The 15,063-nt window shown below is 40.6% G+C and overlaps 1 protein-coding gene across 1 annotated transcript; it reads left to right on the forward strand.

Moving 5' to 3' along the window:
• Positions 1-3,067: 3,067 nt before the first annotated feature.
• Positions 3,068-5,958, forward strand: LOC135526035 (zinc finger protein 239-like). The gene is made up of 2 exons (XM_064954068.1): positions 3,068-3,636; positions 4,551-5,958. The coding sequence occupies exons 1-2, from the start codon at positions 3,267-3,269 to the stop codon at positions 5,258-5,260; spliced, it is 1,080 nt and encodes a 359-aa protein (XP_064810140.1). The 5' UTR covers positions 3,068-3,266; the 3' UTR covers positions 5,261-5,958.
• Positions 5,959-15,063: the final 9,105 nt, after the last annotated feature.

The following is a 15,063-nucleotide window of genomic DNA, read 5'->3' on the forward strand; positions in this document are numbered from 1 at the left end:
CACATTCAACTATGTAAATAAAAAAGTATTTCAGAATATTTCATTAATTCAGATCTAGGATGTGTTATGTTAGTGTTCCCTTTATTTTTTTGAGCAGTGTACAAATCCCCATCAACTGGATGAGTCACCATTAAGTTTGGAAATGATCCAACCATTATGTAGGTTGGTAGAAATGATCCAACCATTATGTAGGTTGGTAGAAATAATCCAACCATTATGTAGGTTGGTAGAAATGATCCAACCATTATGTAGGTTGGTAGAAATGATCCAACAATTATGTATGGTTGGTAGAAATGATCCAACCATTATGTAGGTTGGTAGAAATGATCCAACCATTATGTAGGTTGGTGGAAATGATCCAACCATTATGTAGGTTGGTAGAAATGATCCAACCATTATGTAGGTTGGTAGAAATAATCCAACCATTATGTAGGTTGGTAGAAATGATCCAACCATTATGTAGGTTGGTAGAAATGATCCAACAATTATGTATGGTTGGTAGAAATGATCCAACCATTATGTAGGTTGGTAGAAATGATCCAACCATTATGTAGGTTGGTGGAAATGATCCAACCATTATGTAGGTTGGTAGAAATGATCCAACCATTATGTAGGTTGGTGGAAATGATCCAACCATTATGTAGGTTAGTGGAAATGATCCAACCATTGTGTAGGTTGGTGGAAATCCCCGTCGACTGAGGATGAGGGCGTCTACGTTTTGAAATAATGATGTTGAATATTAATAATAAACTACATTCATCAATCTGACTCCATTACCATGTGAACGCTATAGGGCCCGTAATAGAATCCAGTGGGTATAGCCAAGGTTGTGAGCCTATCGTCACCACTCAGAATACTATAAGATGCAAGTGTCTAGGTTTACCATTATGCAATTATTAATAAGGCTGAGGAACAAGGAGCTAATATTGATGTCTTAGCATTAAATGATTGAGTTAACCTTAACTCAGAGATGCACCGTTAGAGACTGAGAATACGTTCTAATATGTGCTACTACCGTTCTAATACCCCATAATGACATCACAATACCCCATAATGACATCACAATACCCCATAATGACATCACGTTCTAATATGTGCTACTACCGTTCTAATACCCCATAATGACATCACAATACCCCATAATGACATCACAATACCCCATAATGACATCACGTTCTAATATGTGCTACTTTTTGGACAGTGCCTTCTGAAAGTATTCAGACCCCTTGACTTTTTCCACTTTTTGTTGTTACAGACTTATTCTAAAATGTATTAAAACATTTTTTTTTAAATCCTCATCAATCTACACTCAATACCCCATAATGACAAAGCGAAAACAGATTTGTAGCTGGTTTTGCAAATGTATATAAAAAAAACATGTTTTAAACTTTATCACATTTACATTTAGTACCAGTCAAAGGTTTGGACACGCACTCATTCCAGGGTTTTTCTTTATTTAGACTATTTTCTACATTGTAGAATAATAGTAATAGTGAAGACATCAAAACTATGAAATAACACATGGAATCATGTAGTAACGAAAAACTGTTAAACAAATCTAAATATATGACTCAAAATGTAATTCACTGACTGAGAGCGAGCTAATGAGACACAAATTGATATTTACAGTAGCTAGCTAGGCTATATATCAAGATAATTATTATTCCATGCTGAATATTTTCAGTGCACTCTAAAACATTTACTTATCTAATTTCATTCTTTGGGCCCTAGATATATCTGTTTCTCTACATCAGATAACAGCTCACGTTTTCACAAGAGGCTGCAGTTACATCGTAGATAAAAGTAGGCCATTGGCTGCCTACATCACCAGGGGTCTGTACGGGACTTCTGATTGGTTCCAAGTTTAGGAGTTCGGCAAATTTGCCTGAGCAGACAGACAGACAGTGTTAAAATATATTTGTTTTTATGAGAAGATGTGCAAGAATTGCAGGTGTTATAGTCATCATAACAATATTTTACTGTCTGGTACAAAAAAATCAGGATCCGACTGACACTCTTTCAGCTTCGGCCCACCACCTAATTTTTTATTTTACCTTTATTTAAGCAGGCAAGTCAGTTATTAAGAACAAATTCTTATTTTCAATGACGGCCTAGGAACAGTGGGTTAACTGCCTGTTCAGGGGCAGAACGACAGATTTGTATCTTGTCAGCTTGGGGGTTTGAATTTGCAGTCTAACGCTCTAACCTCTAGGCTACCCTGCCGCCCCAATAACAATACAACTACAGAACAATGAGCCAGATGTTTCACCTATAAATGTGAGGCCTCCGGATGACGGTTTTCACTCACAACCAAATGTGGTGATGAGAGGAAGCACAGTGGAAGAAGATAGAGCAAGATGGATTTGGGCCGACATTCTGCTAATTTCTCATCGATGAAACGTTTGATCTCAGTTTTCTGTTTCAATAGCTATAATCTGTAACAAACAGAGTGGACTACGTTTTGAAGACATGACGTTTTGCCAAAGTTTCAAAGTAATTGCATTGTTTAGAAGGAGTGCAAGGGAGTATTAGGGGAGTAATAAGTTATTTCACACCGGTAAACTTCACAGAGTAGGCGTTCCCTAAAGGAAATATGCAAATAAATACTAGAATGCGCCAATAGGATCTCTTGCTCGTCCTTGGCTCCGCCCACTATGATTCATTTGCTCCCATTGGAAACGACAGGTTCTGGTCCATCTTGGGTTAGTTATAAAGTTTAATCTTTGGCCACACAGTCCGTTAAGAGCATGATGTGTTGCTGACGTCAGCCACCGAGCTAGTATAAGACCTACATATTATATTATTATATATATTATAGGTAACCAGATCGTGACTACAACTAAGTTATTAAGTCTTTAACCACAATGTGTTGTTACATTGGTGAGTAAAAACTCATGCTTCCTACCGTTTAACATGTTGTCTGAAAATAAAATAGATACATTTTACTCATCTGCGTTACCCACTCCAGTCAGCAGATGGCGGTCTGGGAATTTAAGGTGATGCTGCTGGTGTGACGTATAATGTAGTGGACGGAACGCTTCATTCAACAGCAGCAACAGTTAGACACCTCGGTAGCTTGCTAGACAAAATAGACGAACCAATAAAGCTCTTTAGACGCTTTCGTAGAGCCATTGTGTTTTAAACCCACTTCTGTCGTCTACTAAGTTATCCGATTTAATTTAATATTTACGGTGTTGTTATTGGTCATCTAGTTAAGTTTTATTAAGTTAAGTTAGCATTAGCCTAGCTAGCTATCATCTCCGACCATGAGTTCACTAAGCTCCTCTCCTCCCGTTAAAGAAGAGGAGGTCTACTGGACGGAGAAAGAAGCTCTGGTGAAAGAGGAGGCTGTTACAATAGAAAAACAAGTAAAGGGTGAGGCTGTTGCAGTGAAAGAAGAGGAAGACTCGTTCAGAGTGAAAGAGGAGGATGAAGAGGGGGACGTTACCATAGAAAAACAAGTAGAGGGTGAGGCTGTTACAGTGAAAGAAGAGGAGGAAGAGAAAGAGGATGCAGTTTATGGAGTGAAAGAGGAGGAGGGGGAGATGACTGTTACATCGAAAAAGGAGGAGGAGGAAGAAGAGGAGGAAACTGGATTTCTGGGCCCGGTTTCCCAAAGGCAACATAAGGAACTTGGTGAGATAAATACTGTTAATGGTTTGCCCAATGGGGGAACCTGGTGAGATAAATACTGTTAATGGTTTGCCTAATGGGGGAACCTGGTGAGATAAATACTGTTAATGGTTTGCCCAATGGGGGAACCTGGTGAGATAAATACTGTTAATGGTTTGCCTAATGGGGGAACCTGGTGAGATAAATACTGTTAATGGTTTGCCTAATGGGGGAACCTGGTGAGATAAATACTGTTTATGGTTTGCCTAATGGGGGAACCTGGTGAGATAAATACTGTTAATGGTTTGCCTAATGGGGGAACCTGGTGAGATAAATACTGTTCATGGTTTGGGGGAACCTGGTGAGATAAATACTGTTAATGGTTTGCCCAATGGGGGAACCTGGTGAGATAAATACTGTTAATGGTTTGCCTAATGGGGGAACCTGGTGAGATAAATACTGTTAATGGTTTGCCTCATGGGGGAACCTGGTGAGATAAATACTGTTAATGGTTTGCCTAATGGGGGAACCTGGTGATATAATGTTCAGAGAATCCATTTAGACAATTTGGTGAAAGTATTCCCTTTCTAAATAATAAAAGACCAAAAGTAATCTGACACACTGCTTAGGGTTTCAGCAACTGCAATAATGTATTTATAGCCTGGAATCATCCACTATACTACTGTGGAAACAATAATACAAAACATGTCTATTGTTGCTCACTTGACTGTCTGTTTAAGATAATTGTCAAATAAGTTTGTAAAAGCATTTAAACATTCATTAAGGATGTAAATTGTTTTACGACATCATGGGGATCACCTTTTAGCTAAAATAAACAGTGGATTTCTGCTGTTGTGGGCCTTCTACAACAGCATCACCTTTCAGCTAAAATAAACAGTGGCCTTTTAACCATCTGTCTGACTTTGTTGTTCACACAGGAGAGAGACAAGACAATCGTGGATCCTCTGGGGAGCCTCAACAACATCATGAAGCTGACGAGGCAGAGAAGAGTCTCTCCACATCAGAACACCTCAAGAAACACCAGCAGAAACCCACAGGGAAGAAATCTCACCGCTGCTCTGTCTGTGGGAAGAGTTACTCAAGATCAGATTCACTGAAGGCACACCAGAGAATTCACACAGGGAAGAAGTCTCACCACTGCTCTGACTGTGGGAAGACTTACTCAAGATCAGATTCACTAAAAGTACACCAGAAAAAACACATTGGAGAGAAACCTCACTGCTGCTCTAATTGTGGGAAGAGTTGCACCTCTTTAGCAACCCTAAAAATACACCAGAGAATCCATAGAAGAGAAAAACTTTATAGTTGCTCTGATTGTGGGAAGTGTTTTGTTTTGTCAGGACATTTAAAATCACACCAGAGAACACACACAGGACAGAAATCTTATAGTTGTCATCTATGTGGGAGGAGTTTTAGGCACTTAAGCAGCCTGATAGTACACCAGAGAATACACACAGGAGAGAAACCTTACCAATGCTCTGACTGCGGAAAGAGTTTTGTTTCGTCAGGACTTTTAAAATCACACCAGAGAACACATACAGGAGAGAAACCTCATAGCTGTGATCAATGTGACAAGAGATACTCTGATAAAAGATCTCTGGTTAAACATCAGACAATTCATACATGAAGGAGTTGTTCAATGTGACAAGAGTTTTACTGAATCTAGAGAGCTGACTTTGCACCAGAGAAAACACACGGGAAATACATTTTAACACTAGCTCTGACTGTGGGAAGAGTTTTGTTTAATCAGGACTTTTTAAAACCACAACAGAGAACACACACAGGAGAGAAACATCATAGCTGTGATCAATGTGACAAGAGATGCGTTATATCAATGAAACAAATGTCACAATGCAATAGGAGTAGGGTAATGATGTCATAATAAAGAAACCCTAAATGTTTGCCCTGTTCTATTGATTTCAGCTATGGATTGAAATGAAAGATGAACTATTAAAAATATTTAGTTTTCTCCGTTGTAGTTGAAAATATTTAGTTTTTTTTCAATGACTCGAAAACAACTTAATTTCAACGTACTTGCAGCCTATACACATGGACGAAGTATAATAAATTGGTCTATAATCAATTTTATTGACAATCCTACATCACTCCCGTATTTCTTGACAACATTCAAGTGCTAATTGTCTTTATTCCACTACTGAAGAAGCATGACTCAAATCACCTCATATTTCAAACATTCAGCCAGACAAAAGATACATGTTTTATTATTCCATGCCTCACCATTAAGTGAATTATTGCCAATACATATTAACAAAGTAGTTGTACATTTGGTTTTGATATTTCGTAATATTAGCATTTTTGTAACACTTAGTTGCGTAAATAATTATGATTAATAACTGAGTTTTTATTGGTACAATTATATTGTTTACAAAGACTGTAGTAAAACTAGCTTATATTTCTGGTTGGACATTACATCCTGTTCTTACTATGTTAATGTCTTTTCCTTAGAATACTCATTAGTCTTTCTGTTTTTATTGTTATTCTTTATTTATCCTTATGATTGTTGTGTAGTAAATAACCACTAGGGTAGCCTAGTGGTTAGAGTGTTGGACTAGTAACTGAAAGGTTGCAAGTTCAAATCCCCGAGCTGACAAGGTACAAATCTGTCGTTCTTCCACTGAACAGGAAGTTAACCCACTGTTCCTAGGCAGTCATTGAAAATAAGAATTTGTTCTTAACTGACTTGCCTGGTTAAATAAAAAATAAAATTCCAATAAATTCCAATTTATTGTTCATTAGTCTTTCAGTTTTTATTGTAATTTTTTTTCCTGTTTGTTGGAAATTTTTTATATTTTTATTGTCATCGTTTTTATTCATTGTTTTTTCCTCTGAAGCCCATTGTGTTGTCCATGTCTGAAATGTGCTGTACAAATAAAGCTTGGTTTGATTTGAATATATTACAAAACAAATTAACCCAATTTCCGACTTTAACCAATCCAGTGCATTTTTTGTTGAAAAAATGTTGAGATCAACAATACGTCAAAGGATTCAACTCCTGAAAACTGAAACAAACAAATGGATCAAACAGATCAATCCCACTTTTCCAGCCTGCTGAAGGCGTGGTGGAGAGGTAAACACCACCCCCGGCTCTACCAGGGGCTTGAGGTGGTCTCCCACAGCTCTGCTTATGTCATGTTCTGTGGCCTTGCCGTTCCATTTCTTGACTGCCCCTGCAACACAGAAACACATTTAGTCATATTATATAAAACAGTCAAAGTAATGGATATGGAGCATCTATGGCCTCAGTTACACCTGGCACCTAAATGTGACTTCACTTCTGATCATTCCAAGCCGCATTAGGTCTGGATGCACAAAAATCACGATGTGCTGCATTAGGTTTAGATCTGCCAGGATGGGCATTGTGTTCGGAATTTCCAGAGTATCTGTGACCAACAATTGCATATCTGTATTCCCAAGGGGACATAAATATTTACCATCTAAACCGTGTGTGACCTCTCACCTCTCTGGCTGTAGATGTGTTCTTCCTAACCAGTCCCTCAACAGCTCTCTGACTGAGCTCCACCCTCACTGGGTCTTCAGAGGAGAGGAAGGCTGAGGAGGGATGGAAGGATGAATGGATCAATCAGTCAACAAGTCAGTAATATAAAGAGAGTGTTGAACATCTTAACTAAATGTCCATCTCCCACCCATGGAGAGACCTTTATACTGTATCCAGGGTTGGGTAGGTTACTTTCTAAATGTAATCCGTTAGTTACTTGTTACCTGTCTAAAAGTGTCATCAGTAACATAACTGTTGGATTCCCCAAACTCACTAATGTAATCTGATTACTTTCGAAATGTAATCTGTTAGTTACTAGTTACCTGTCTAAAAGTGTCATCAGTAATCCGTTAGTTACTAGTTACCTGTCTAAAAGTGTCATCAGTAATCCGTTAGTTACTAGTTACCTGTCTAAAAGTGTCATCAGTAATCCGTTAGTTACTAGTTACCTGTCTAAAAGTGTCATCAGTAATCCGTTAGTTACTAGTTACCTGTCTAAAAGTGTCATCAGTAACATAACTGTTGGATTCCCCAAACTCAATGTAATCTGATTACTTTTAGATTCCTTTCTCCTCAAGAGGTTCAACTTAGTACCACAGTCATAAAGTCTATAACCTTAACCACACTGCTAACCCTAATGGCTAACTGCTAACCCTAATGGCTAACTGCTAACCCTAATGGCTAACTGCTAACCCTAATGGCTAACTGCTAACCCTAATGGCTAACTGCTAACCCTAACGGCTAACTGCTAACCCTAATGCCTACCTTGTCCCAGACCTTACCTTATATTCATCATTGTGTAATTACAGGTGTTCCTATAATGTACAGATATTATAAAATTCCTTTCAGGATGGAAGGTAGAATGGATCAATCAGTCAAACGAGTCAGTTATATAAAGAGAGCATTGATCAGTTTAAAATGTCCATCTCCCATCAATGGAGAGACCTGCAGTGCATTCGGAAAGTATTCAGACCCCTTGACTTTTTCCATATTTTGTTACGTTACAGCCTTATTCTAAATTTGATTTAATAAAAACTTTTCCTCATCAATCTACACACAATACCCCATAATTACATCAGAATATCCCATAATGACATCACAATACACCTTAATGACATCACAATACCCCACAATGACAAAGTGAAAACATGTTCTAGAAATGAAATGTATTAAAAAATAAAAACAGAAAAAACTTATTTACATAAGTATTCAGACCCTTTTCTAAGAGACCTGAAATTGAGCTCAGGTGCATCTTGTTTCTATTGATCATCCTTGAGATGTTTCTACAACTTAATTGGAGTCCACCTGTGGTAAAGTCAATTGATTGGAAATGATTTGGAAAGGCACACACCTGTCTATATAAGGTGCCACAGTTGAGAGTGCATGTCAGAGCAAAAACCCAAGCCATGAGGTAGAAGGAATCGTCCGTAGAGCTCTGAGACAGGATTGTGTCGAGGCACAGTTCTGAGGAAGGGTACCAACATATTTCTGCAGCATTTATGGACCTCAAGAACATCAATCCTCCATCCTTCTTAAATAGAAGAATTTGGAACCACCCAGACACTTCCTAGAGCCCGACCAAACTGAACAATCTGGTGGAGAAGGACCTTGGTCAGGGAGGTGACCAAGAACCCTGTGGTCACTCTGACAGAGCTCCAGAGCTCCAGAGTTCCTCTGTGGAGATGGGAGAACCTTCCAGAAGGACAACCATCTATGCTGCACTCCACCAATCAGGCCTTTATAGTAAAGAGGCCAGACGGAAGCCACTCTTCAGTAAAAGGCACATGACAGCCCGCTTGGCGTTTGCCAAAAGGCACCTAAAGACTCTCGGACCATGAGAAACAATATTATCTGGTCTGATGAAACGTTGATTTAACTTTTTGGCCTGAATGCCAAGGGTCATGTCTGGAGGAAACCTGGCACCATCACTACGGTGAAGCATGGTGGTGGCAGCATCATGCTATGGGGATGTTTTTCAGCGGCAGGGACTGGGAGACTAGTCAGGATTGAGGGGAAGATGAACAGAGCAAAGTACAGAGAGATCCTTGAAGACCCACACAGCACACAGCCAAGACAACACATGTCCTTGAGTGGCCCAGCCAGAGCCCGGGCTTGAACCCAATGGAACATCTTTGGAAAGACCTGAAAATAACTGTGCAGCGACGCTCCCCAGCCAACCTGACAGAGCTTGAGAAGATCTGCAGAGAAGAATGGGAGAAACTCTCCAAATACAGATGTGCCAAGCTTGTAGCGTCAAACCCAGGAAGACTAGAGGCTGTAATCGCTGCCAAAGGTGCTTCAACAAAGTACTGAGTAAAGGGTCTGAATACTTATGTAAATGTGATATTTTTTTTTATATATATAAATATACACTTGCAAACATTTCAAAAAACAGTTTTACCTTTGTCATTGTGGGGTATTGTGTGTATTGTGTGTAGATACATGAAGGAAAAAACAATTGAATCAATTTCACAATATGGCTGTAACAGAATGTGGAAAAAGTCCACAAGGGGTCTGAATACTGTATATTTGCGACTGTTTGACTAAAAACATATTGGGTAGACCATCAGCCTATTGACCAAACAATTGACTTGTCGACTAATTGGGGTCAGCCCTAATAGTCATTGATTCTTGAAGAATATACAGTTGAAGTCAGACGTTTACATACTCCTTAGCCAAATACATTTAAACTCAGTTTTTTTCCACATTTCCTGACATTTAATCAGAGTAAAAAATCCCTGTCTCAGGTCAGTTAGGGATCACCACTTTATTTTAAGAATGTGAAATGTCAAAATAATAGTAGAGAGAATGATTTATTTCAGCTTTTATTTATTTCATCACACTCCCAGTGGATCAGAAGTTTACATACACTCAATTAGTATTTGGTAGCATTGCCTTTAAATTGTTTAACTTGGGTCAAACGTTTCGGGTAGCCTTCACAAGCTTCCCACAATAATTTGGGTGAATTTTGGACCATTCCTCCTGACAGAGCAGGTGTAACTTAGTCAGGTTTTTAGGCCTCCATGCTCGCACATGCTTTTCCGGTTCTGCCGACAAAATTTCTATAGGATTGAGGTCAGGGCTTTGTGATGGCCACTCCAACACCTTGACTTTGTTGTCTTAAGCCATTTTACCACAACTTTGGAAGTATGCTTGGGGTCACTGTCCATTTGGAAGATCCATTTGCGATAAAGCTTTAACTTCCTGACTGATGTCTTGAGATGTTGCTTCAATATATCCACATAATTTTCCTTCCTCGCGATACCATCTATTTTGTGAAGTGCACCAGTCCTCCTGCAGCAAGCACCCCCACAACATGATGCTGCCACCCCCGTGCTTCACGGTTGGGATGGTGTTCTTCGGCTTGCAAGCCTCCCCCTTTTTCCTCCAAACATAACGATGGTCATTATGACCAAACAGTTCTATTTTTGTTTCATCAGACCAGAGGACATTTCTCCAAAAAGTACAATCTGTGCAGTTGCAAACCATAGTCTGGCTTTTTTTATGGCGGTTTTGGAGCAGTGGCTTCTTCCTTCCTCCTTCCTAAATTTTATCAGCATATCGATTGCGCAACCAGGGGCGGAAAAACCTTGGATCACTGTTACTCTAACTTCCGCGACGCATATAAGGCCCTGCCCCGCCCCCCTTTCGGAAAAGCTGACCACGACTCCATTTTGCTGATACCTGCCTACAGACAAAAGCTAAAAAAAGAAGCTCCCACGCTGAGGTCTGTCCAACGCTGGTCCGACCAAGCTGACTCCACACTCCAAGACTGCTTCCATCACGTGGACTGGGACATGTTTCGTATTGCGTCAAATAACAACATTGACGAATATGCTGATTCGGTGTGCGAGTTCATTAGAACGTGCGTTGAAGATGTCATTCCCATAGCAACGATTAAAACATTCCCTAACCAGAAACCTTGGATTGATGGCAGCATTCGCGTGAAACTGAAAGCGCGAACCACTGCTTTCAATCAGGGCAAGGTGTCTGGTAACATGACTGTATACAAACAATGCAGCTATTCCCTCCGTAAGGCTATCAAACAAGCTAAGCGTCAGTACAGAGACAAAGTAGAATCTCAATTCAACGGCTCAGACACAATAGGCATGTGGCAGGATCTACAGTCAATCACGGACTACAGGAAGAAATCCAGCCCAGTCACGGACCAGGATGTCTTGCTTCCAGGCAGACTAAATAACTTTTTTGCCCGCTTTGAGGACAATACAGTGCCACTGACACGGCCTGCAACGGAAACATGTGGTCTCTCCTTCACTGCAGCCGAGGTGAGTAAAACATTTAAACGTGTTAACCCTCGCAAGGCTGCAGGCCCAGACGGCATCCCCAGCCGCGCCCTCAGAGCATGCGCAGACCAGCTGGCTGGTGTGTTTACGGACATATTCAATCAATCCCTATACCAGTCTGCTGTTCCCACATGCTTCAAGAGGGCCACCATTGTTCCTGTTCCCAAGAAAGCTAAGGTAACTGAGCTAAACGACTACCGCCCGTAGCACTCACTTCCGTCATCATGAAGTGCTTTGAGAGACTAGTCAAGGACCATATCACCTCCACCCTACCTGACACCCTAGACCCACTCCAATTTGCTTACCGCTCAAATAGGTCCACAGACGATGCAATCTCAACCACACTGCACACTGCCCTAACCCATCTGGACAAGAGGAATACCTATGTGAGAATGCTGTTCATCGACTACAGCTCGGCATTCAACACCATAGTACCCTCCAAGCTCGTCATCAAGCTCGAGACCCTGGGTCTCGACCCCGCCCTGTGCAACTGGGTACTGGACTTCCTGACGGGCCACCCCCAGGTGGTGAGGGTAGGTAACAACATCTCCTCCCCGCTGATCCTCAACACTGGGGCCCCACAAGGGTGCGTTCTGAGCCCTCTCCTGTACTCCCTGTTCACCCACGACTGCGTGGCCACGCATGCCTCCAACTCAATCATCAAGTTTGCGGACGACACAACAGTGGTAGGCTTGATTACCAACAACGACGAGACGGCCTACAGGGAGGAGGTGAGGGCCCTCGGAGTGTGGTGTCAGGAAAATAACCTCACACTCAACGTCAACAAAACTAAGGAGATGATTGTGGACTTCAGGAAACAGCAGAGGGAACACCCCCCTATCCACATCGATGGAACAGTAGTGGAGAGAGTAGCAAGTTTTAAGTTCCTCGGCATACACATCACAGACAAACTGAATTGGTCCACTCACACAGACAGCATCGTGAAGAAGGCGCAGCAGCGCCTTTTCAACCTCAGGAGGCTGAAAAAATTTGGCTTGTCACCAAAAGCACTCACAAACTTCTACAGATGCTCAATCGAGAGCATCTTGGCGGGCTGTATCACCGCCTGGTACGGCAACTGCTCCGCCCTCAACCGTAAGGCTCTCCAGAGGGTAGTGAGGTCTGCACAACGCATCACCGGGGGCAAACTACCTGCCCTCCAGGACATCTACACCACCCGATGTTACAGGAAGGCCATAAAGATCATCAAGGACATCAACCACCCGAGCCACTGCCTGTTCACCCCGCAATCATCCAGAAGGCGAGGTCAGTACAGGTGCATTAAAGCTGGGACCGAGAGACTGAAAAACAGCTTCTATCTCAAGGCCATCAGACTGTTAAACAGCCATCACTAACATTGAGTAGCTGCTGCCAACACACTGACACTGACTCAACTCCAGCCACTTTAATAATGGGAATTGATGGGAAATGATGTAAATATATCACTAGGCACTTTAAACAACGCTACCTTATATAATGTTACTTACCCTACATTATTCATCTCATATGCATACGTATATACTGTACTCTATATCATCGACTGCATCCTTATGTAATACATGTATCACTAGCCACTTTAACTATGCCACTCTGTTTACATACTCATCTCATATGTATATACTGTACTCGATACCATCTACTGTATCTTGCCTATGCTGCTCTGTACCATCACTCATTCATATATCCTTATGTGCATATTCTTTATCCCCTTACACTGTGTATAAGACAGTAGTTTAGGAATTGTTAGTTAGATTACTTGTTGGTTATTACTGCATTGTCGGAACTAGAAGCACAAGCATTTCGCTACACTCGCATTAACATCTGCTAACCATGTGTATGTGACAAATAAAATTTGATTTGATTTGATTTGTTGAGCGGCCTTTCAGGTTATGTTGATATAGGACTTGTTTTACTGTGGATATAGATTATGTTATACCTGTTTCCTCCAGCATCTTCACTGGGTCTTTTGATGTTGTTCTGGGAATGATTTTCACTTTTCGCACCAAAGTATGTTCATCTCTGGGAGACAGAACGCGTCTCCTTCCTGAGCGGTATGACAGCTGCGTGGTCCCATGGTGTTTATACTTGCGGACTATTGTTTGTACAGATGAACGTGGTACCTTCAGGCATTTGGAAATTGTTCCCAAGGCTGAACCAGACTTGTGGAGGTCTACAATCTTTTTTCTGAGGTCGTGGCTGATTTCTTTTGATTTTCCCATGATGTCAAGCAAAGAAGCACTGAATTTGAAGGTAGGCCTTGAAATACATCCACAGGTACACCTCCAATTGCCTCAAATTATGTCAATTAGCCTACCAGAAGCTTCTAAAATATTACATAATTTTCTGGAATTTTCTAAGCTGTTTAAAGGCACAGTCAACATAGTGTATGTAATCTTCTGACCCACCGTAATTGTTATACCGGGAATTACAAATGAAATAATCTGTCTGTAAAGAATTGTTGGAAAAATTACGTGCCATGCACACAGTAGATGTCCTAACTGACTTGCCAAAAACTATAGTTTGTTAGCAAGAAACTAAAGTTTGTTAGTTTGTGGAGTGATTAAAAAATTAGTTTTAATTACCTAAGTGCATGTAAACTTCCGACTTAAACTGCAATTTATTTTTTATTATTTACTCAAATGTTGAAACTGCATCACAAAATACATTCTGCTAATTGTCACTCTCGACATCGGTCAGCTGCATTGGTGAGCATCGTTAGTAGAATAATGAATGGAACATTTAGTATTTAGTATTTGTTAAAGTTAATTATATAAAAAAACACCCAACATTCACTGAACATTTAGTATTTGAATCAGAAGAAGAAGCCTAAAGTAGGATTACTAGAAACAAACTCGGTTTACCGTTTTATCTGTGGATTAATTGTCAGAGTAGAGAACATTGTGAATTTCAGGTAAAATAACAGCTCCATGTTTATATCAATTGAGCGAGCAACAGCAAGCTATCTAAATTGCCATGAATGTTTGTTTTTCGAACAGTCCCACAATTAATATTGTTGGTTCATTTTGATATTTCAAACTGCTGATCGAGTCTGGATGGACAAAATTAACATGCTCGTGACAAACGCGTCAGGTTTGTCAGCATGTAAAAAGGTAGCATACAAACTCGGTAGCACAGAGTATATCAATGTTACTGTTTATATATAGTAGATCAATATGACGTTGAGAAATAGTGCCTTGTAGGTAGTTTAGAAGATATCGGAAGTTAATAAATGTGTAGTGTAATGAAACAACAGGATGCAGGTCTCGAACCCTCAACCTTCTAGCCCGGGCGCGCTATCGACCATCGGCAAACGCGGCAGAGTCGATATCCACGCTTATAAATCCAGGGTCGTTACAGTAATAACGAGAAAACATAACAGTTTGCACATATAGGTAACCAGATTGTGACTGCTTCTACGTTACTAAGTCTTTAACTGTGTTGTTACATTGGTGGGTAAAAACTCACGCTTCCTTCCGATTAACTTTTTGTCTGAATATAAACTCTACATTTTCTCTCAACTGCGTTACCCACTCCAGTCAGCAGATGGCGGTCTGAGACTTTAAGGTGATGCTGCTGGTGTGAGGTATAATCTAGTGGACGGAACGCTTC

The sequence above is a fragment of the Oncorhynchus masou genome, chromosome 5 (genome assembly GCF_036934945.1).
Source record: "Oncorhynchus masou masou isolate Uvic2021 chromosome 5, UVic_Omas_1.1, whole genome shotgun sequence".
Taxonomy (NCBI): Eukaryota; Metazoa; Chordata; class Actinopteri; order Salmoniformes; family Salmonidae; genus Oncorhynchus; species Oncorhynchus masou.

What these genes read in the sequence shown, in the direction of transcription:
- LOC135526035 (XM_064954068.1), top strand. Translation starts at nt 3,267, where the DNA reads ATGAGTTCACTAAGCTCCTCTCCTCCCGTTAAAGAAGAGGAGGTCTAC. An exon ending in AAGGCAACATAAGGAACTTG is followed by an intron (nt 3,637 to 4,550) that starts GTGAGATAAATA and finishes TTGTTCACACAG; the next exon opens with GAGAGAGACAAGACAATCGT.